This window comes from Cherax quadricarinatus, chromosome 44 (genome assembly GCF_038502225.1).
Source record: "Cherax quadricarinatus isolate ZL_2023a chromosome 44, ASM3850222v1, whole genome shotgun sequence".
In the NCBI taxonomy this organism is placed as follows: domain Eukaryota; kingdom Metazoa; phylum Arthropoda; class Malacostraca; order Decapoda; family Parastacidae; genus Cherax; species Cherax quadricarinatus.
Window position 1 is genome coordinate 16253422 of NC_091335.1, and position 25413 is coordinate 16278834.

The 25413-nt window shown below is 39.2% G+C and overlaps 1 protein-coding gene across 3 annotated transcripts in view; it reads left to right on the forward strand.

The window, feature by feature from the left end:
• LOC128697447 (uncharacterized) overlaps positions 1–11720 on the forward strand; it is a 46915-nt gene extending 35195 nt beyond the window's left edge. For all 3 annotated transcript variants that reach the window (XM_053789116.2, XM_053789117.2, XM_053789114.2), the window contains exons 8-11: positions 8095–8338; positions 8560–8685; positions 10426–10605; positions 11456–11720. In XM_053789116.2, the coding sequence (XP_053645091.1) occupies positions 8095–8338; positions 8560–8685; positions 10426–10605; positions 11456–11653 (748 nt within the window). In that variant the 3' untranslated portion in view covers positions 11654–11720. The remainder of the gene's footprint in view (positions 1–8094; positions 8339–8559; positions 8686–10425; positions 10606–11455) is intronic.
• Positions 11721–25413: the final 13693 nt, after the last annotated feature.

A 25413-nucleotide genomic window follows, 5' to 3' on the forward strand; every position in this document is an offset into this window, starting at 1 on the left:
AAAATTTTTGATATCCTAAGACCACAACACTTTGAAAAATGACATGCCCATGCACTCTGCCCCAGGTCCAGACTCCTGCAGCCCCATGTTCATAAAGAACTGCAAGAAGCTCCTTTCACATGCCTTAAACATTCTATAGAGAGGGAGCATGGACACAGGGGTCATCCCACAGTCACTAAAAACAACAGACATAGCCCCACTCCACAAAGGAGGTAGTAAAGCAATTGCAAAGAATTACAGACCAATAGCATTAACGTTTCACATCATAAAAATCTTTCAGTGGGTTCTAAGAAGCAAGATCGCCACCCACTTAGATACCCATCAGTTACACAATCCAGGTCAGCATGGGTTTAGAGCAGGTTGCTTCTGCCTGTCCCAACTTTTGGACCACTGTGACATGGTCTTGAATGCACTGGAGGACAAACAAAATACAGATGTAGTATACAGACTTTGCGAAAGCTTTCGACAAGTGCGATCATGGTGTAATAGCACACAAAATGCGCGATAAAGGGATAACGGGAAAAATTAGTAGATGGAGCTACAACTTCCAAACAAATAGAACACAAAGAGTAATAGTAAATAAAGTCGGAGGCAGCTACAGTGAGGAGCTCTGTCCCACAAGTTACAGTACTCACTCCCATCCTGTTCCTCATCCTCATATCTGACATAGACAGAAATGTAAACCACAGTACTGTGTCATCCTTTGCAGATGACACCCGAATTTGCATAACAGTGTCATCTGTCAGACAACGCAAGTCTCCAAGTGGACATCAACCAAATCTTTAAATGGGCCGCAGAAAACAATATGAAGTTCATTGAAGACAAATTTCAATTACTTTGCCATGAAAAATTCTAGGAAATCAAAACTGTATCAGAGTTTAAAACAAATTCCTACCACACAATAGAACAAAAAACTGATGTGAAGGACCTGGGAGCGATAATGTCAGAGGATCTCACTTTCGAAGATCACAACATGATAGGATGGATAATGAGAACCTTCAAAACTAGGTATGCCATTCCCATGATGATTCTTTTCAAATTGCTTGTTCTCTCTAGGCTGGAATATTGCTGTTCACTAGTGGACACTTTCAATGCAAGCAAAATTGCAGACCTGGAGAATATACAGAGAACTTTCATGGCATGTATAAGTACAATAAAAGGCCTAAATTACTGGGAATATTTGAAGTCCCTTGATTTGTACTCCCTGAAACACAGGTGAGAAAGATACAATATACACTTGGAAAATCCTAGAGGAACTAGTCCCAAATCTGCACACGAAAATCACTCCTTAAGAAAGCAAAAGATTCAGCAGGAGATGCAACATCCCCCAAGTGTATGCTAAGAGAAAACACAATAAGTGTCAGGGGCCAAAGACAGTTCAGCTGCCTCCCAGCATACATAAGGGGGATTACCAATAAATCCCTGACTGCCTTAAAGAAAGCAATGGACAGGTACCTGAAGTCAGTTCCTGACCAGCCAGACTGTGGCTTGTATATTGGTTTTCATGCAACCAGCAGTAACAGCCTGGTTAATCAGTCCCTGATCAACCACAAGACTTGGTCATGGACTGGGCTGCAGGGGCATTGGCTCCTGAAACCACCTCCAGATACCCTTCTTTGGTTGGTTATGGCTGGTTCGTTAAAAAAAAATGTTTTCTGAAACCCTTCATAAATATTATCGTGCTTATACTTTAACAACACGCTAAATAAAAAGTATACTTGTCTCCACTCACTCCTAACAAACATGCTTGCAAAAGCCTGGTGGATGCTCAATGACCACTGCTCTAACCTCTTTCACCCCCCTCCCTTCAATCCTTCCTGGGATGACCCCTGCTTCCCCTCCCATCCACTTTGGATTTATATATCCTCTTGGTCAACCTATTCTGCTCAATCCTCCTAAATGATCCAACCATCTCAAAAAAGAAAAATGCCCAGTCTTCTGAATTACAGGTCTCCCTCAACATTCACGTTTTCAACTTTCACGGGCTTCACACATTCGCGAATTCTCAACCGCCAAATTCCCAGCCACCAAATTTCCAGCCGCCAAATCATATTTAAGTTTCCCACCACCTGCGAGTCCCTACTACCCTCCCTCCGACCCCCGCAACTGGCAGCCAGCCCTCCCACCACTCAGTGTGGTGAGTGTTTTGTTTGTTCATTATTTGCTATTAAACTACAGTATAAATAATGTAAACCCATTCATGACTGCATATTGGAATGGCTATTCGGACAGGTATTAGACGGTGACATCATGTGTTTACTCTTGAACACTGCAAAGAATTAAACATTTCTGCTACAGCTAATAATAACAATAGTAATAATAATAATAATAATAATAATAATAATAATAATAATAATAATAATAAATATGATATAATTGAAGAAGGAAATTGTACAAAAATACGAGGGAGTGGTTGACACATCGTCAGTGTGACTTTGTTTATGCTGGAGTGAACATTAGTCTCCCTGCTCTTCCAAACATTTCACAATAAGTCATTGTTTGGTGCTTGTAGATTGAGTGTGACTGGAGTGGTAGAGGCAGTGATTGAGGCAATGGTATTAATAACATACATGTTAATAATTTTTTTTTTTTTTTTTTTCAACAAGTCGGCCGTCTCCCACCGAGGCAGGGTGACCCAAAAAAGAAAGAAAATCCCCAAAAAGAAAATACTTTCATCATCATTCAACACTTTCACCACACTCGCACATTATCACTGTTTTTGCAGAGGTGTTCAGAATACAACAGTCTAGAAGCATACACATATAAAGATACACAACATATCCCTCCAAACTGCCAATATCCCAAACCCCTCCTTTAAAGTGCAGGCATTGTACTTCCCATTTCCAGGACTCAAGTCCGACTATATGAAAATAACCGGTTTCCCTGAATCCCTTCACTAAATATTACCCTGCTCACACTCCAACAGATCGTCAGGTCCCAAGTACCATTCGTCTCCATTCACTCCTATCTAACACGCTCATGCACGCTTGCTGGAAGTCCAAGCCCCTTACCCACAAAACCTCCTTTACCCCCTCTCTCCAACCCTTTCGAGGACGACCCCTACCCCGCCTTCCTTCCCCTATAGATTTATATGCTTTCCATGTCATTCTACTTTGATCCATTCTCTCTAAATGACCAAACCACCTCAACAACCCCTCTTCTGCCCTCTGACTAATACTTTTATTAACTCCACACCTTCTCCTAATTTCCACACTCCGAATTTTCTGCATAATATTTACACCACACATTGCCCTTAAACAGGACATCTCCACTGCCTCCAACCGTCTCCTCGCTGCTGCATTTACCACCCAATCTTCACACCCATATAAGAGTGTTGGTACTACTATACTTTCATACATTCCCTTCTTTGCCTCCATAGATAACGTTTTTTGACTCCACATATACCTCAACGCACCACTCACCTTTTTTCCCTCATCAATTCTATGATTAACCTCATCCTTCATAAATCCATCCGCCGACACGTCAACTCCCAAGTATCTGAAAACATTCACTTCTTCCATACTCCTCCTCCCCAATTTGATATCCAATTTTTCTTTATCTAAATCATTTGACACCCTCATCACCTTACTCTTTTCTATGTTCACTTTCAACTTTCTACCTTTACACACATTCCCAAACTCATCCACTAACCTTTGCAATTTTTCTTTAGAATCTCCCATAAGCACAGTATCATCAGCAAAAAGTAACTGTGTCAATTCCCATTTTGAATTTGATTCCCCATAATTTAATCCCACCCCTCTCCCAAACACCCTAGCATTTACTTCCTTTACAACCCCATCTATAAATATATTAAACAACCATGGTGACATTACACATCCCTGTCTAAGACCTACTTTTACCGGGAAGTAGTCTCCCTCTCTTCTACACACCCTAACCTGAGCCTCACTATCCTCATAAAAACTCTTTACAGCATTTAATAACTTACCACCTATTCCATATACTTGCAAATAATAATAATACAAATAATAATACATGTTATTAATAACATGTACTATTATTATTTATAACATATATGTTATTAAATACATACATGTTAATAATAATACATGTTATTAATATTAACATGTACTATTATTATTTATAACATATATGTTATTAAATACCACTGCCTCAACTGCTGAATTATTGTGAAATGTTTGGAAGAGCAGGGAGACTAATGTTCACTCCAGCATAAACAAAGTCACACTGACGATGTGTCAACCACTCCCTTGTATTTTTGTACAATTTCCTTCTTCAATTATATCGTATTTGTAAAGTAAAAGGACACAAGTGCAACTAATGTGACATTTATTGTGGCAACGTTTCGCTCTCCAGGAGCTTTATCAAGCTTTATCAAGTGGCTTGATAAAGCTCCTGGAGAGCGAATAAACACATGATGTCACCGTCTAATACCTTTCCTAATAGCCATTCTAATATGCAGTCATGAATGGGTTTACATTATTTATACTGTAGTTTAATAGCAAATAATGAACAAACAAAACACTCGCCACACTGAGTTGTGGGAGGGCTGGCTGCCAGTTGCGGGGGTCGGAGGGAGGGTAGTAGGGACTCGCAGTGGTTGAGGAAGTGGTGGAGGCAGTGGTAGAGTCTGTGGTATTTAATAACATACATGTTATTAAATAACATACGTTATTAAAGCATAACATGTATATATTTAGTACAATTTACGACGTTTTCATGTATTTTATGATTATTCATGGTTCAACAAGTTAAGGAAGCAGTATTGTAATATATTTCCCTACAATATATTGGGGCACCAAACATTCACGGTTTTTCAACATTTGCGAGGCTCTTGATCCCCTAACCCTCGCGAATGTTGAGGGAGACCTGTATATATTTCATACTCCTGCACTTACTGTATGTGCAGTATGTTCATAAAATATTTTTACTTCTTTTCAGAGAGGATCTATACAATCGTCATCAGAATACCTGGGATAAATTTACCTAGTACAGTATTTACTTGATAATATCTGACAGATGATATGATACCATTCTGTGCTTATGTTATACATTCATAACAAATGCACTCCATTTATTACCTTGTAGTTGTCTTGCCCCCCCACACACAAAAAAAATATATGGAGAGATATGCATCATAATAATAATAAAATCTAATGGGATAGGAGACTAGGTATATTATGCATTATGCATTGTGTATATACATAGTATATTCATATGTACTGCCTATACTTCACTGCTCAAAATTCTTGTCATGCTTACTTTTTAATGTTGGCCTCATTTTTTATCACCATTATTGCTGTAATTTTGTTTCAATAATAGCCTTGTATTCAACTTAATATAACATCCAAGATGTAGAGTAGGCATATTAAGCTTTCCCATCCTCACTATTGTTAAAATAGTAACCATGAGTCCTGGATAAAATCTGACTATTGAATCTCTATTTTCAAATAAAGAGATGTATATCCTCTTGGATGATCAAAAGGGTATATAAATCGAGTGGAAGGAGGAGAAAGGATCATCCCAGGAAGGGTTGGAAGGCATGGTAAAAAGAGTTTTGATAGGGGTGTAAACATATTAGAGCAGAGTGGAAACAAGTACTTTTTGGCATGACATGCTGTTGGAGTGCAAGCAAGGTAATATTTATGAAGGGATCTGGTGAAACTGGTTAGCTGTATTTGAGTCCTGGAAATGGAAAACACAGTGCCTGTGCTCTGAAGAAGAGGTGGGGATATTGTAATACATAGGGTCATTTGACTTGTGATGTCAGCGCACTTCTGGCAAGACTGCCATTGAATGAATGATGGTGAATGTTTGTTTTTGAGTCGCCCTGCTTTGATGGGAGATGTCAGGTATTAAAGAAAAGATATAAGCTTGAAAAAAAAATATATGTAGTATATGTATCTATATATATACATCTTTCATTTTTCTTTTTGGGCCACCCTGCCTTGGTGGGATACGGCCAGTTTGTTGAAAAAAAAAAATATATATATATATACATACATACATACATTATAGGTTGTAGGTTGGTAGATAGCAACCACCCAGTGAGGTACTACCGTCCTGCCAAGTGAGTGTAAAATGAAAGCCTGTAATTGTTTTACATGATGGTAGGATTGCTGGTGTCCATTTTTCTGTCTCATAAACATGCAAGGTTTCAGGTATGTCTTGCTACTTCTACTTACACTTAGGTCACACTACACATACATGTACAAGCATATACGTATATGCACACCCCTCTGGGTTTTCTTCTATTTTTCTTACTAGTTCTTGTTCTTGTTTATTTCCTCTTACCTCCATGGGGAAGTGGAACAGAATTCTTCCTCCGTAAGCCATGCGTGTTGTAAGAGGCAACTAAAATGCTGGGAGCAAGGGGCTAGTAACCTCTTCTCCTGTATATATTACTAAATGTAAAAGGAGAAACTTTCGTTTTTCCTTTTGGGCCACCCCGCCTCAGTGGGATACGGCCGGTGTGTTGAAAGAAAGATACATACATACATACATTATAGGTTGTAGGTTGGTAGATAGCAACCACCCAGGGAGGTACTACCGTCCTGCCAAGTGAGTGTAAAATGAAAGCCTGTAATTGTTTTACATGATGGTAGGATTGCTGGTGTCTTTTTTCTGTCTCATAAACATGCAAGATTTCAGGTACGTCTTGCTACTTCTACTTACACTTAGGTCACACTACACATACATGTACAAGCATATATATACACACCCCTCTGGGTTTTCTGCTATTTTCTTTCTAGTTCTTGTTCTTGTTTATTTCCTCTTATCTCCATGGGGAAGTGGAACAGAATTCTTCCTCTGTAAGCCATGTATGTTGTAAGAGACAACTAAAATGCTGGGAGCAAGGGGCTAGTAACCCCTTCTCCTGTATAAATTACTAAATTTGAAAAGAGAAACTTTTGTTTTTCTTTTTGGGCCACCCTGCCTCTGTGGGATACAGCCAGTTTGTTGAAAAAAAAAAAACATACATACATTATAGGTTGTAGGTTGGTAGATAGCAACCGCCCAGGGAGGTACAACCGTCCTGCCAAGTGAGTGTAAAATGAAAGCCTGTAATTGTTTTACATGATGGTAGGATTGCTGGTGTCTTTTTTCTGTCTCATAAACATGCAAGATTTCAGGTATGTCTTGCTACTTCTACTTACACTTCAGCACACCACACATACATGTACATGTTTATGTATACACACTAATCTGAGTTTTCTTTGATTTTATCTTAATAGTTCTTGTTTTTATTGCTTTTCCTTTTATATAAATGGGGAAGTGCAATAAGAATCTTTCCTCCATAAGCCATGCATGTTGTAAAAGTCAACTAAAATGCCGGGAACAATGGGCTAGTAACCCCTTTCCCTGTATAGCCTACTAAAAAGAAAAATCAGGTAAAACAGATGGAAAACGAGGGGTACAAGAGGTCATTGCAAGGAACGAGTGCTGTTTCTCAGAAGAGATAACTTTGTAACCTCACCTAGGTGGCCACGTTGGGGGACAGCTTGGTCTTGTCTAGCTGGTCTACTGTTCCTGGCTGTCTTGGTGGGTGTAATTATATTTATACAGTGATTATGTGTGAGTGAGGTGAAAGTGTTGAATGATGATGAAAGTATTTTCTTTTTGGGGATTTTTTTTCTTTTTGGGTCACCCTGCCTTGGTGGGAGACGGCCGGCTTGTTGAAAAAAAAAAATACATACATACATACACATGCAATAAGATCACAGTAAACAGGAGATATGACAATGTGCAGAACAACCACTGTGAAAAAATAGTGAAATTCCAAGCACTTTATGACTTCTCACATTATCACATTAATAATATGAGAAGTCAGAAAAGCACTTGGAATTTCACTTATTTTTTCAAAGTGGTTGTTCTGCATACATATACATACATACCTTGAGAAAGAAATCACTACTCAGATTAGCGTTCAAAGCTGCTTAGCACATTTTTTCGACAGTAAGATGTGATCATCAGTGTCTTACACTACTCTATATACTTTGAATATTCTTTATATACCTGATTGACACAGTATATAATTGTTTCACAAAATAGTAAAGCTATTTGTGGTATTGCGACAAAAAAAATGGCATTGTTATCCTATATTTTTGTTACCAGGATAACAATAGCTGAGGTAATCAAGCATGATTCAGGATTCCCCGGGGTCTTTGGCGCTATGGATGCAGCTCTTATTCACATGCGGACACCACTAAGTCAGGAGGAACAGCAGTATTGCTATACTAAAACTGCTTCAGGGTCCAAGTGTGCTTTTGTCATGCAATTCATAGTGGACCATAGGCTACATTTTCGTGATATTCATTTGGATGCTCCCAGCACTGGCACACGCAGTCAGGTGTTTCAGGTAATCTTCACGCTTATCGACTTAAATTAGCTATGGCCAGTACACTTCTGTTTAGCAAACTGTAAAACATCTTTGTTATCAGAAATTTTTGTTATAGCATTTTCTTGAATGTGTAGTAATGACAGGATTGAGTGTCACCTTAAAGTACATGCAAATACTTACGTAAAAAAAAATGAATAATGTTAAAATAAAAAATTCTTCATCTGGTGTACTTTTTCCAGGAATCAGGTGCTTGGTTTCACCTGCAGAGTCTTACAAGTTCAGAAACACACATTGTTGCCCCAGGTGTATATCCACTGGCACCAGCCATCATGACCCCTCATATGCTAGAAGAATTATCATACCAGGTAAGAGTCCATTTTCTCTAGGGAATTAAAAGCTCCAACTTTATCAGATCTTGGAGAAACAGTACAGAAATTGATAATGAAAGCTAACTGACTAATAATATGCACAGTAGTATACAACTTTTTCACCATATACATGTGAGTGAGTTTTATTGATATCCTGAATGTATGTGTGTATACATATTTTTTTTTTTTACTGTAACAGCCAATGTCCACTAAGGCAGGTGACCCAAAGAAGAAAACACATTAACTATCATTCAGTCACTGCCTTTCCAGAAGTGTACTGACATCACAGTTCAGTTTACCCTTCAGCTACAACTTCCCGCACCCATCATTCAGAGTGCATGCACTGCCATTCCAACAAATTTCCTTGAATCTCTTTATAAAAGCTACCTTGCTCACACTCCAAAAGTATGTCCATTAGAAACCATTCCTCTCTATTCACTCCTATCTAACAGGCTCACATATGCCTGCTAAATGCTCAAGCTCCTAAAACTCAAAGCCTCTTTAGCCCACTCTTTCCAACCATTCATGGGACAACTTCTAACCCTCCTACCTTCCACTCCAGATTAAGACAGATGTCATCCTATCCCTCTCTATCCTCTCTACATGCCCAAACCACCTCAACAACTCCTCCTTGGTCCTATGAATTATGCCCTTGATGAACCCACATCACTTTTTAATTTGTGCTCAAAATTCTCTGCATAATATTCACACCACAAATTGCTCTCAAATATGGCAGTTTTACTGCCTCTAGCCTCTTCACTGCAGCATTCAAAACTTGTGCCTCTCCCATATAAGATAAACTTTTGTGTAAAACAGAAGCCTGTAATTGTTTTACAATATGGTAGCATTGCTGGTGTCTTTTTTCTGTCTCTTAAACATGCAAGATTTCAGGTACATCTTGCTACTTCTACTTACACTTAGGTCACACCACACATACATGTACAAGCATATATATACACACCCCACTGGGATTTCCTCTATTTTCTTTCTAGTTCTTGTTCTTGTTTATTTCCTCTTATCTCCATGGGGAAGTGGAACAGAGTTCTTCCTCCGTAAGCCATGCGTGTTGTAAGAGGCGACTAAAATGCCGGGAGCAAGAGCCTAGTAACCCCTTCTCCTGTATAAATTTCTAAATTTAAAAAGAGAAACTTTCATTTTTCTTTTTGGGCCACCCTGCCTTGATGGGATACGGCCGGTTTGTTGAAAAAAAAAAATGCTCTTGAATATGACAGTTTTACTGCCTCTAGCCTCTTCACTGCAGCATTCAAAACTTGTGCCTCTCCCATATAAGATAAACTTTTGTGTAAAACAGAAGCCTGTAATTGTTTTACATGATGGTAGCATTGCTGGTGTCATTTTTTTTCTGTCTCAGAAACATGTATGTACAAGCATATATATACACACCCCTCTGGGTTTTCTTCCATTTTCTTACTAGTTCTTGTTCTTGTTTATTTCCTATTGTCTCCATGGGGAAGTGGAACAGAATTCTTCCTCTGTAAGCTATGCGTGTCGTAAGAGGCGACTAAAATGTCAGGAGCAAGGGGCTAGTAACCCTTTCTCCTGTATACGTTACTAAAGTTAAAAAGAGAAACTTTTGTTTTTCTTTTTGGGCGCCACCCTGCTTCGGTGGGTTACTGCCAGTTTGTTGAAAGAAGACAGAGAGAGAGAGAGAGAGAATGAGAATATAAAAAGTATACTCTATATAATATTCTGTACACATTTATTTTTTACTTCCAGGAGATATTATATAATGATAATCATAGAGAAGCCCTCAAGTTAGCAGCTAATGTGATGACCATATTCAAATCAAGGTTTAAACGCATGCAACGGTTGGATCGCCATGTTGAAAGCAACAGAAAGTATATAAGGGCTGCTTGTATTCTTCACAACATTGCTCTTATGCATGAAGATGAAACAGTAAGTGTCTGCTTCACTAGTAACATGATTTTCTCTCAGCATTTTGCTTATTTAGTATAGGGGTGATCTCCTAGTATAGGAGTCTACCAGTATTATGTTGTCCAAGCATTATACAGACATATAATTACCGGTAACTATGTATATGGCAATAAAAATTTCACATTTGTATCTTCCAATTTTTCAATAATTTAATATCTACTTGAAAAACTATGCCTCAAAACAGATGCCTCAATGCAACACACATCTTTTCCCCCCTCATCAGTTATATGGTTCACCTTGTTTTTCATAGACTTGTCGGCCAATAAGTCCACTCCCAAATATTTGAACACATTCACTTCCTTCCAGTCTGATATCCAATCTTTCATTACCTAAATCATTTGTTACCCTTATTACCTTACTCTTTCCTTCTTTTACGTACCCTTCCAAATTCGTCCACCAACCTTTGTAACTTCTCTTCTAAGGCCTACTTTTACTGTAAAATAATCTTCCTCTCTCTTACATGCCCTAACATGAGCCTCACCATCCTCGTAAAAACTCTTAACTGCCTTCAGTAACTTACCACGTATTCCATGCACTTGCAACATTTGCCATATTGCTTCCCTTTCCATCCTGTCATATGCCTTTTCTAAATCTATGAATGCAACAAAACCTTCCTTATATTTACCTAAATATTGTTCACTTCAACATAAATACTTGGTCTATTTATCCCTTACCCTTCCTAAAGCCCCCTTGTTCATCTGCAGTCCTGCTCTCTATTGTGCCCTTAATTCTTTCAATAATAACTCTACCATACACTTTACCTGGTATACTCAACAGGCTTATTCCCCCATAATTTTTTTACCTGTTTTAGGTGTTGGAGGAGTTGTCATTGGACTACAACAGTGAAGTGGATGATGAGGGCTGGCACAATGTTAGTGTGGATGAAGTGTTGGCAGAATTTGGTATTCTTGGTGGGGAAGAGAAGAGGCACTATCTCACTACAGTCATGACAGCTCACCGTGATCCAACCCTATCCTATGTGCAAATCCCGCCTCATGTTGGTACTTAGCTTAGTCCTTTAGCCTCTTAGGGTTTTGTATAAAGACTTTTAAATAAATTATATGCTTTTATTAATATACAGTATTTTATTTTAGCAAAGAATGCAATTGGTGCATGCTGAATTATTAGTCATGGGGAAGCATTACAACTCATAGGGATCATACATTGCCTGCAGAACAGGGGTTAAATGGTTTGAGACAAGAAAGGAGAGAAGAAGAGCAGCATCAGAAACATGCATACAAATTTATGTGGAAGATTATGCCAGCTTTCTTATTTCAGTTTTTAACCCTTAAACTATCCAAATGTAGATCCATGTTCACTCTCAGAATATTTTGGATTTTTTTTTTTTTTTTTTTTTAAATGAAGAGTGCATTTTTCTATATGTTATAGGATAAAAAATTTAGGGTCAGTAATTACTTAGATATAAGCCTATGAAGTGGGCGCTGGATGTTCACATGACAGCAACATCGACTCCTGCCGCTTGCAGAAGTGTTGCCGATATACCTTGTTTTCTTGTTTTATTTTAATTTATATATTTTTTTTTTTTTTCAACAAGTCGGCCGTCTCCCACCGAGGCAGGGTGACCCAAAAAAGAAAGAAAATCCCCAAAAAGAAAATACTTTCATCATCATTCAACACTTTCACCACACTCACAAATTATCACTGTTTTTGCAGAGGTGCTCAGAATACAACAGTTTAGAAGCATGTACGTATAAAGATACACAACATATCCCTCCAAACTGCCAATATCCCAAATCCCTCCTTTAAAGTGCAGGCATTGTACTTCCCATTTCCAGGACTCAAGTCCGACTATATGAAAATAACCGGTTTCCCTGAATCCCTTCACTAAATATTACCCTGCTCACACTCCAACAGATAATCAGGTCCCAATTACCATTCGTCTCCATTCACTCCTATCTAACACGCTCACGCATGCTTGCTGGAAGTCCAAGCCCCTCGCCCACAAAACCTCCCTTACCCTTATGTTCTGATAATTACAATTTATAATAGTTCTTCTGATTTCATAGCCAATCTTTGTTCTGACACTAATATTAGGTACTGAAATAGTACTCAAATAGTCACAATCACACTGACAGGTGAACATTTTCACCTGCCTGGGTCATGTACTATTGTCTGGAAATGTATACAAAGTATTTATAGGTCCCAGCAATGTTTTAGACACCTGGAGTATACCTTGAAGTATGGTGTTATGACAAGTGTCAGTAAACTGTTGACAGGCAGTGACACCTGATGAATGTGCACTCAGGGAACTCTGCTTTTTGTTTTCACTGTTACACACAAACATGTCTGTCTATCTGCCTGTCTGTATGTTTGTCTGTATGTCTGTTTCTGCTTATCTGTCTGTCTAGCTCTACTTATCTGTCTTTCTGTCTGCCTGGAGTATATATGAAACTCCTTGAAGAATGGTGTTTTGACAAGTGTCGGTAAACTATTGACAGCCCACTGACACTTGATAAATGGGCACTGCTGCAGGGAACACAAACATATCTGTTTGTCTATCTATCTATCTATCTATCTATCTGTCTGTCTGTCTAGCTGTGCATATCTGTCTTTCTGTCTGCCTGTGTGTGTCTGTCTTTCTGTCTGTTGTCTCTGTCTCAGGGAGTGGCTGTAAAACTGTTGCTTTACGAGCCGCTTCCTGATCCCTGAGCAAGTAAAAATGCATATTGCATCATAGTTATTTATGTCTTATATCTACAGTCTTATATCTATGTCTTACATCTAAAGATTGGATGTGAAAAGTGGGTTATAATAAGCGTGTATGCACCTGGAGAAGAGAGAAGTGTAGAGGAGAGAGAGAGATTTTGGGAAATGTTGAGTGAATGCATGGGGAGTTTTGAATCAAGTGTGAGAGTAATGGTGGTTGGGGATTTCAATGCTAAAGTGGGTAAAAATGTTATGGAGGGAGTAGTAGGTAAATTTGGGGTGCCAGGGGTAAATGTAAATGGGGAGATTTAATTGAGCTATGTGTAGAAAGAGATTTGGTAATAAGTAATACATATTTTATGAAAAAGAGGATAAATAAATATACAAGGTATGATGTAGCACGTAATGAAAGTAGATTATTAGATTATGTATTGGTGGATAAAAGGTCGATGGGTAGGCTCCAGGATGTACATGTTTATAGAGGGGCAACTGATATATCGGATCATTATTTAGTTGTAGCTACAGTTAGAGTAAGAGGTAGATGGGAAAAGAGGAAGGAGGCAACAACAAGTAAGAGGGAGGTGAAAGTGTATAAACTAAGGGAGGAGGAAGTTCGGGTGAGATATAAGCGACTATTGGCAGAAAGGTCGGCTAGTGCAAAGATGAGTAGTGGGGGTGTTGAAGAGGGTTGGAATAGTTTTAAAAATGCAGTATTAGAATGTGGGGCAGAAGTTTGTGGTTATAGGAGGGTGGGGGCAGGAGGAAAGAGGAGTGATTGGTGGAATGATGAAGTAAAGGGTGTGATAAAAGAGAAAAAGGTAGCTTATGAGAGGTTTTTACAAAGCAGAAGTGTTATAAGAAGAGCAGAGTATATGGAGAGTAAAAGAAAGGTAAAGAGAGTGGTGAGAGAATGCAAAAGGAGAGCAGATGATAGAGTGGGAGAGGCACTGTCAAGAAATTTTAATGAAAATAAGAAAAAATTTTGGAGTGAGTTAAACAAGTTAAGAAAGCCTAGGGAAAGTATGGATTTGTCAGTTAAAAACAGAGTAGGGGAGTTAGTAGATGGGGAGATGGAGGTATTAGGTAGATGGCGAGAATATTTTGAGGAACTTTTAAATGTTAAGGAAGAAACAGAGGCAGTAATTTCATGCACTGGTCAGGGAGGTATACCATCTTTTAGGAGTGAAGAAGAGCAGAATGTAAGTGTGGGGGAGGTACGTGAGGCATTACGTAAAATGAAAGGGGGTAAAGCAGCTGGAACTGATGGGATCATGACAGAAATGTTAAAAGCAGGGGGGGATATAGTGTTGGAGTGGTTGGTACTTTTGTTTAATAAATGTATGAAAGAGGGGAAGGTACCTAGGGATTGGCGGAGAGCATGTATAGTCCCTTTATATAAAGGGAAAGGGGACAAAAGAGACTGTAAAAATTATAGAGGAATAAGTTTACTGAGTATACCAGGAAAAGTGTACGGTAGGGTTATAATTGAAAGAATTAGAGGTAAGACAGAATGTAGGATTGCGGATGAGCAAGGAGGTTTCAGAGTGGGTAGGGGATGTGTAGATCAAGTGTTTACATTGAAGCATATATGTGAACAGTATTTAGATAAAGGTAGGGAAGTTTTTATTGCATTTATGGATTTAGAAAAGGCATATGATAGAGTGGATAGAGGAGCAATGTGGCAGATGTTGCAAGTATATGGAATAGGTGGTAAGTTATTAAATGCTGTAAAGAGTTTTTATGAGGATAGTGAGGCTCAAGTTAGGGTGTGTAGAAGAGAGGGAGACTACTTCCCGGTAAAAGTAGGTCTTAGACAGGGATGTGTAATGTCACCATGGTTGTTTAATATATTTATAGATGGGGTTGTAAAGGAAGTAAAGTGTTCGGGAGAGGGGTGGGATTAAATTTTGGGGAATCAAATTCAAAATGGGAATTGACACAGTTACTTTTTGCTGATGATACTGTGCTTATGGGAGATTCTAAAGGAAAATTGCAAAGGTTAGTGGATGAGTTTGGGAATGTGTGTAAAGGTAGAAAGTTGAAAGTGAACATAGAAAAGAGTAAGGTGATGAGGGTGTCAAATGATTTAGATAAAGAAAAATTGGATATCAAATTAGGGAGGAGTATGGAAGAAGTGAATGTTTTCAGATACTTGGGAGTTGACGTGTCGGCGGATGGATTTATGAAGGATGAGGTTAATCATAGAATTGATGAGGGAAAAAAGGTGAGTGGTGCGTTGAGGTATATGTGGAGTCAAAAAACGTTATCTATGGAGGCAAAGAAGGGAATGTATGAAAGTATAGTAGTACCAACACTCTTATATGGGTGCGAAGCTTGGGTGGTAAATGCAGCAGCGAGGAGACGGTTGGAGGCAGTGGAGATGTCCTGTTTAAGGGCAATGTGTGGTGTAAATATTATGCAGAAAATTTGGAGTGTGGAAATTAGGAAAAGGTGTGGAGTTAATAAAAGTATTAGTCAGAGGGCAGAAGAGGGGTTGTTGAGGTGGTTTGGTCATTTAGAGAGAATGGATCAAAGTAGAATGACATGGAAAGCATATAAATCTATAGGGGAAGGAAGGCGGGGTAGGGGTCGTCCTCGAAAGGGTTGGAGAGGAGGTAAAGGAGGTTTTGTGGGCAAGGGGCTTGGCCTTCCAGCAAGCGTGCGTGAGCGTGTTAGATAGGAGTGAATGGAGACGAATGGTACTTGGGACCTGACGATCTGTTGGAGTGTGAGCAGGGTAATATTTAGTGAAGAGATTCAGGGAAACCGGTTATTTTCATATAGTCGGACTTGAGTCCTGGAAATGGGAAGTACAATGCCTGCACTTTAAAGGAGGGGTTTGGGATATTGGCAGTTTGGAGGGATATGTTGTGTATCTTTATATGTGTATGCTTCTAAACTGTTGTATTCTGAGCACCTCTGCAAAAACAGTGATAATGTGCGAGTGTGGTGAAAGTGTTGAATGATGATGAAAGTATTTTCTTTTTGGGGATTTTCTTTCTTTTTTGGGTCACCCTGCCTCGGTGGGAGACGGCCGACTTGTTGAAAAAAAAAAAAAACTACAAGCACAGTATAGCACTTTGCCTGTAAATTTTGGGTTATCCTAGGTAATTTACACTTTGTATAAAAACTGTACTAATGTGTACATGTGAGAGAGAGATATATATATATATATATATACACAGACAGAGATATACAGACAGGCAGCCAGAGACAGCCAAAGCCAGGCAGCCGGGCGAATACATAAGAACATAAGAAAGAAGGAACACTGCAGTAGGCCTACTGACCCATACAAGGCAGGTCCATGTCACCCCTCCAGCTTAAAAACATAAGAACATCAGAAAGAACACTGCAACAGGCCTACTGGGCTATGCGAGGCAGGTCCAATTCTCCCACTTAAGGGAGGAGCACAGCATCCAACCTAGTAGCACAAGCTAGTTAGGTCCAACTCACACCCACTCATGTATTTATCCAACCTATTTTTAAAGCTACACAACGTCTTAGCTTCTATGACAGTACAGTGGAACCTCAAATATCAAACTTAATCCGTTCCAGGAGCTAGTTCTAAATTCGAAAAGTCTGAAAATCGAAGCAATATTTCCCATAAGAAATAATGGAAATACAATTAATCCGTTCCAGAAACCCAAAAATATTCACAAAAAAATACATTTTATAGAGATTAATTACAGTTTTACTTATACACAACAAATACTATAGTGTTCAATTATGTATATAAATATAAAATAACATTTTTACTTACCGTTATTGAAGATTGGTGATGGCATCTGGAAGATAGGGAGGAGGAGAGAGGGAGTTGGGGTTAGTGTTTGGAAGGAGAATCCCCCTCCATGAGGACTTCAGGTAAAGCCCTCTCTGGGGTTACTTCCCTACTCTGTCTTTTAATGCCACTAGGACCAGCTTGAGAGTCACTGGACCCCTGTTTCACAAAATAACTGTCCACAGTCCTCTGTTTCTGGCACCTCTTTAACATTTCCCTAAAATGGGACATGGTTCTGTCACTGAACTGGTTCCAGGAGTTTTCTGTACCAGATTGGCATGCAACTTCCTTGCCTTTTCGCAAATAATCGTCTCTGAAACACTATCACCTGCTATCTCTTTATTCTTAATCCACACCAGCAACAACTTCTCAACCTCTTCAACTATTTGTGGACTTTTTTTTTGGTTAGCATATTAACACCTTTTGCAACATCAGCTTCCTTGATTTGTTCTTTCTTTGCTAGGATAGAACCGATGGTCGACTTGTTTTTCCCATACATCCTGGCAAGCTCAGCAAGTCTCATACCAATCTGATACTTCTGTATTATTTCCTTCTTCATATCTTTGGTGTTTCTCACTTTCTTTACCACAGGGGTACAACTAGCAAGTTTCTTTGGGCCCATGGTAGCTTATTTCACAGTTCCACAAGCATTAAACACAATGAAATATATTCGTAAAATGTTTGAATCAGAGCACAGGTTAGTGTTCACTCAAGCATCAACAAAGCCAGACTGGTTCAAGGCGCCTGCACAGGGATGCGGACAGAGCGGGCTGGTGGACAGATCCGGTACCCGGCGGTTTGAAAATAGGGGTGCGTTCAATAATAGGGACAAAGTTGGTTCGAGAAAAGGGTTCTATTTTTGAAACGTTCGATAAGTGATATGTTCAAAATTTGAGGTTCCACTGTACTCGGGAGTTTGTTCCACTCATCCACAACTCTATCACCAAACCAGTGCTTACCTATATCCTTCCAGAATCTGAATTTTTCCAATTTAAAACCATTGCTGTGAGTCCTGTCCTAGTCAGGTCACATCCACTGAAGGAAGGAGCATGGCATCAGACCTAGTAGCACAAGCTAGTCAGGTCCAACTCACACCCACTCATGTATTTATCTAACTTAGTTTTACTTTCCTCTTCAAAGGGGAGTGTTAATGTGACATGACATCAGTGAATTCCTGGTGTTTACCACTCTATTTGCTCTAGCTGGTGCTCAATTGAACTGGTGCTCCCACAAGATACTAAGTGGTCCCAGATTTTTTTTTAATACTGTGCACACCAAATGTTAAGACCCATTCTCTCGTATCTAGGCGACTCAAGCCTATCGCCCCATTTTTGAAGGAATGAAAAATAAAACATTGATCTACGTTCAGAGTGCTACACAAGCAAACATATATCTACGTTTGGACAGTGTAAGGGTTAATCGAAATATAATGTGCATCATTCTACCCCCAATTTTTTTCATTTTATTGTTGTAGTCAAGTAGTTATTGGCTTATATTTTTTGTCAGATTTGTGCTAAGATCAATGAAAATTTTGGTAACACATCAGGGTTTTTTTTTTTTAGTAGGTAGGAGGTTGGTAGACAACTGCCCAGGGAGGTACTACTGTACTACGAAGTGAGTGTAAAACAGAAGCCTGTACTTATTTTACGTGATGGTAGGATTTCTGGTGTCTTTTTTTTCTGTTTAATAAACATGCAAGATTTCAGGTATGTCTTGCTACTTCTATTTACACTTAGGTCACATTACAAATGCATGTATACATTTATGTATACACACTCATCTAAGTTTTCATTAAAGTAAAAAGACACAAGTGCAACTAATGTGACATTTTATTGTGGCAACGTTTCGCTCTCCAGGAGCTTTATTAAGCCATTACAAACAATACATGGACACAGGGTATATAAAGGCTCAGAGTGAGGTGCAATACTAGTGAGGTACCATTTCGATGTTCACTAATGGTAGTAGTAGTAGTAGTAGTAGTAGTAGTAGTGACAAAAGTAATACAATATGGTAGAGCAATTAATTCGTACATGAGTAAAAGGATATAAAAGCTATTACTTGGGTAACATATAACTAGGTTGGACAAATATAGACTGGAAAGAGGCAGCTTGTTTCAGTATTCACTCTGTAATGTGCTTTGTGTAGTATAACAGGAGAGACTATGTGATGGCAGGGTTTACTGTTTTCAGGAGGATTCTTGCTAAGACTTCGGAGATGGTGAAGCTGCCGTTGTTTTGTTTAATTTTATTCGAAACAGCGATCAGTGCTGATTCGAGGCACTTGCGTCTGCGGAAATTAGTTTCTTTGATCACTAATTGGGCATCTCTGAATTTCATGAGATGATTGGTGGAATTTCGGTGTTGTACACAGGCATTGTTCAAGTTATCGTTCCTACATGCGTAAATGTGTTCATTGAGGCGGGTGTCGAGGTTTCTTGCTGTTTCACCTACGTAAATCTTGTCACAGCCTCCACAGGGTATAGTGTAAACTCCTGCATTGACTGGTTCGTGGTGCTTGGATTTTGTCCTGGTTAAGATCCTTTACTGAAGTGCTAGAAGCGATGGTGACTCTGGTGTTGGCTCGTGAAAGTACTTTTGAGACGTTCAGTGCAACCTGGCTGTTGGGAAGAATTATAACTTTGTTGGGAGTGGTGTTGATGCGTGGAGAATTAATGATCTGAAGAGCTCTTTTCTTGCAGTTTCTTGATGAGGAATATACATACATTCACCAAACATTCACTGAGTTACATTTTCCTTCTTTTTTCATCAAAGACTGCAAGAAAAGAGCTCTTCAGATCATTAATTCTCCACACATCAACACCACTCCCAACAAAGTTATAATTCTTCCCAACAGCCAGGTTGCACTGAACGTCTCAAAAGTACTTTCACAAGCTAACACCAGAGTCGCCATCGCTTCTAGCACTTCCAAAAAAATCTAACCAGGACAAAATCCAAGCATCACGAACCAGTCAATGCAGGAGTTTACACTATACCCTGTGGAGGCTGTGACAAGATTTACGTAGGTGAAACAGCAAGAAACCTCGACACCCGCCTCAATGAATACATTTACGCATGTAGGAATGATAACTTGAACAACGCCTGTGTACAACACCGAAATTCCACCAATCATCTCGATGAAATTCAGAGACGCCCAATTAGTGATTAAAGAAACTAATTTCCACAGACGCAAGTGCCTCGAATCAGCACTGATCGCTGTTTTGAATACAATTAAACAAAACAATGGCAGCTTCACCATCTCCGAAGTCTTAGCAAGAATCCTCCCGAAAACAGTAAACCCTGCCATCACATAGTCTCTCCTGTTATACTACACAAAGCACATTACAGAGAGTGAACACTGAAACAAGCTGCCTCTTTCCAGTCTATATTTGTCCAACCTATTTTTATGTTACCCAAGTAATAGTTTTTATATCCTTTTACTCATGTACGAATTAATTGCTCTACCATATTGTATTACTTTTGTCACTACTACTACTACTACTACCACTAGTGAACATCGAAATGGTACCTCATTAGTATTGCACCTCACTCTGAGCCTTTATATACCCTCTGTGTCCATGTATTGTTTGTAATGGCTTGATAAAGCTCCTGGAGAGCGAAACGTTGCCACAATAAAATGTCACATTAGTTGCACTTGTGTCCTTTTACTTTATATATTGTCGGTAAATCTACCAACTTTATTACAATAAGTTTTCATTGATTTTATCTTAATAGTTCTTGTTCTTTTTGCTTTTCCTTTCATAACCATGGGGAAGAGGAATAAGAATCTTTCCTCTGTAAACCATAAATATTGTAAAAGTCAACTAAAATGCAGGAAGCAATGGGTTAGTAACCTCTTTTCCTGTATAGCCTACTAAAAAGAAAAAGAAGAAAACCATCAAAGTGGGATGTTTGAATGTGTGTGGTTGTAGTAAGAATGATAAGAAAGAGATGATTGTGGATGTTATGAATGAAAAGCTGGATGTCCTGGCTCTAAGTGAAACAAAGCTGAAAGGGGTAGGAGAGTTTCAGTGGGGAGAAATAAATGGGATTAGGTCAGGGGGTTCTAATAGAGTTAGAGCTAAGGAAGGAGTATCAATTATGTTGAAGGACAAGTTATGGCAGGAAAAGAAGAAATATAAATGTATAAATTCAAGGATTATATGGAGTACAGTAAGGGTTGGATGTGAAAAGTGGGTTATAGTACATATATATATACCTGGAGATTTGAGGTGTAGACGAGAGAGAGAGATTTTGGGAAATGTTGAGTGAGTGCATGGGAAGTTTTGAACCAAGTGAGAGAGTACTTGTGGTTGAGGATCACAATGCTAAAGTGGGTAAAAATGTTGTAGAGGGAGTAGTAATTAAATTTGGGGTCCCAGGAGTAAATGAAAATGGGGAGCCTTTAATTGAACTATGTGTGGAAAGAGGTTTTGTAATAATACATATTTTATGAAAAAGAGGATACATAAGTATACAGGATATGATATAGCATGTAATGAAAGTAGTTTGTTAGATTATGTATTGGTGGATTAAAGGTTGATGGGTAGGCTTCAGGATGTACATGTTTGTAGAGGGGCAACTGATATATCAGATCATTATCTAGTTGTAGCTACAGTTACAGGTAGATGGGACAAAATGAAAATGGTAACTTTTAAGAGAGGAGGAAGTTACAGTGAGATATAAGCAACTGTTGACAGGAAAGTGGCTAGTGCAAGTATGGGTAGTGGGGAGGGGGGGTGAAGAGAGCTGGGATAGTTTTAAAAATACAGTATTAGAATGTGGGGCAGAAATCTGTGGCTATAGGAGGATGGGTGCAGGAGGAAAGAGGAGTGATTGGTGGAATGATACGGTAAATTGCGCGATAAAATAGAAAAAGGTAGCCTATGAGAGGTTTTTACAAAGCAGAGGTGATATAAGAAGGGCAGAGTATATGGAGAGTAAAAGAAAGGTGAAGAGAGTGGTGAAAGAGTGCAGGAGAGCAAATGATAAAGTGGGAGAGCCACTGTCAAGAAATTTTGCTGAGAATAAGATAAATTTTTGGAGTGAGATAAACAAGAAAACCTAGAGAATGAAAGGATTTGTTAGTTAAAAACAGAGTAGGGTAATTAATTGTTGGGGAACTAAATTTATTGGGTAGATGGCGAGAATATTTTGAGGAACTTTTAAATGTCGATGAAGAAAGGGAGGCAGTAATTTCATGCACTGGTCAGGGAGGTATAGCATCTTTTAAGAGTGAAGAGGAGCAAGATGCGAGTGTGGGGGAGGTGCATGAGGCATTACATAGAATGAAAGGGGGTAAAGTAGCTGGAACTGACAAGATCATGACAGAAATGGTAAAAGCAGGGGGAGATAGTGTTGGAGTGATTGGTATTTTTGTTTAAGAAATGTATGAAAGAGGGGAAGGTACCTAGGGATTGGTAGAGAGAGTGTATAAAGGTAAGGGGACAAAGAGATAGTAAACTTATTCCCCTATAATTTTTACAGAGTATACAAGGTAAAGTGTACAGTAGGGTTATTATTGAAAAAATTAGTGGGAAGACAGAGAGCAGGATTGCAGATGAGCAAGGAGGCTTTAGAATGGATAGAGGATGTGTAGATCAGGTGTTTACATTGAAGCATATATGTGAACAGTATTTAGAGTGTATGGAATAGGTAGTAAGTTACTAAATCCTATCCTGTCAAAGGAGGTTCCTTGATGCTGGTGAGGGGCTCTTGATCTAGGGAATTGAATTTCTGCTCCAGTTTCCTGAATTAAGCCTAAATACCTTCCATCCCCCCCCCCCACTTCCCACAGCTGTTGTATAAACCTACGGGTTAAGCACTTCCCCATGATTATAATAATAATAATACTAAATGCTATAAAGAGTTTTTATGAGGATAGTGAGGCTCAGGTTAGGGTGTGCAGGAGAGGGGGAGATTACTTCCCAGTAAAAGTAGGTCTTAGACAGGGATGTGTAATGTCACCATGGTTGTTTAACATGTTTATAGATGGGGTTGTAAAAGAAGTAGATGCTACAGTGTTGGGGAGAGGAGTAGGATTAAATTATGGAGAATCAAATACTAAATGGGAGTTGACTCAGTTACTTTTTGCTGATGATGCTGTGATGTTGGAGGATTCTAAAGAATAGTATGGAAGAAGTGAATGTTTTCAGATATTTGGGAGTTGATGTGTCAGCAGATGGATTTATGAAGGATGAGGTTAATCATAGAATTGATGAAGGAAAAAAGGTGAGTGGTGCATTGAGGTATATGAGGAGGCAAAAAATGTTATCTGTGAAGGCAAAGAAGGGAATGTATGAAAGTATAGTAGTACCAACACTCTTATATGGGTGTGAAGCTTGGGTTGTAAATGCTGCAGCAAGGAGGCGGTTGGAGGCAGTGGAGATGTCCTGTCTAAGAGCAATGTGTGGTGTAAATATTATGCAGAAAATTCGGAGTGTGGAAATTAGGAGAAGGTGTGGAGTTAATAAAAGTATTAGAGGGCTGAAGAGGGTTTGTTGAGGTGGTTTGGTCATTTAGAGAGAATGGATCAAAGTAGAATGACATGGAGAGCGTATAAATCTGTAGGGGAAGGAAGGCGGGGTAGGGGTCGTCCTCGAAAAGGTTGGAGGGAGGGGGTAAAGGTGTTGTGGGCGAGGGGTTTGGACTTCCAGCAAGCGTGCGTGAGCGTGTTAGAAAGGAGTGAATGGAGACAAATGGTATTTGGGACCTGACGATCTGTTGGAGTGTGAGCAGGGTAGTATTTAGTGAAGGGATTCAGGGAAACCGGTTATTTTATATAACCGGACTTAGAGTCCTGGAAATGGGAAGTACAATGCCTGCACTCTAAAGGAAGGGTTTGGGATATTGGCAGTTTGGAGAGATATATTGTGTATTTTTATACGTATATTCTTCTAAACTGTTGTATTCTGGGCACCTCTGCAAAAACAGTGATTATGTGTGAGTGAGGTGAAAGTGTTGAATGATGAAAGTATTTTCTTTTTTGGGATTTTCTTTCTCTTTGGGTCACCCTGCCTTGGTGGGAGACGGCCGACTTGTTGAAAAAAAAAAAAAGTTGCAAAGGTTATTGGACAAGTTTGGGAGGGTGTGTAAAGGTAGAAAGTTGAAGGTGAACATAGATCAGAGTAAGGTGATGAGGGTATCAAATGATTTAGATAAAGGAAAATTGGATATTGCATTGGAGGGAAGGAGTATGGAAGAAGTGAATGTTTTCAGATATTTGAGAGCTATCATGTCACCTGATGGATTTATGAAGGATGAAGTTAACCATACAATTGACGAAAGAAAAAAGGTGAGTGGTGCATTGAAGTATCTGTGCAGACAAAGAACATTATCCATGGAGGCAAAGAAGGGAATGTATGAAAGTGTAGTGGTACCAACACTCTTTATATGGGTGTGAAGCATGGGTTGTAAATGCTGCAGCGAGAAGGTGGCTGGAGGCAGTGCGAGATGTTGTGTCTAATATTATGCAGAAAATTCGTAGTGTGGAAATTAGTCAGAGGGCTGAAGAGGGGCTGTTGAGGTGGTTTGGCCATTTAGAAAGGTGGATCAAAGTAGAATGACTTGGAGATTGTATAAATCTGTAGGGAAAGGAAGGCGGGGTAGGGGTCATCACTGAAAAGGTTAAAGGGAGGGAGTAAAGGAGGTTTTGTGGGCGAGGGGCCTGGAATTGCAGCAAGTGTGTGTGAGCATGTTAGATAGGAGTGAATGGAAGCGAATTGTTTTTAGAACCTGACAAGCTGTTGGAGTGTGAGCAGGGTAATATTTTGTGATGGGATTCAGGGAAACTGGTTAGCCAGACTTGAGTCCTGGAAATGGGAAGTACAGTGCCTGCACTTTCAAGGAGGGGTTTGGGATATTGGCAGTTTAGAGGGATGTCTAAGCTGTCGTATCTGAGTGCCCCTGCAAAGACAGTGATTATGTATGAGTGATGGTGAAAGTGTTGATGGTGAGTGATTATTAAAGTTTTTTCTTTTTGGGTTTTTCTTTTTTGGGACACCCTGCCTTGGTGAGAAACGGCCGAAGTGTTGAAAAAAATTTACATAAAAGCTACAACAGTATCTAAAGGAGTGCCTTGGTGCTACTCGGAGCTGGCAAGAGAGACTTGAACTAAGGAGCTGGACCTGTTCTTCCTTTCCTTGGATTGAACCTGATTGTCTCCCATTCCCTAAGCTCTACATGACCCCTTTGGATTTAGCACTTCCCCTTGATTATATTAGTTTTATTATTCAGAAAACAAGAATCAAACTAAAATGGGACACACAGTACTTTAGATGTGAGGTTTTGACGTCAAAAGTGAATTCTGTGTTGTCTAACAGACACAGT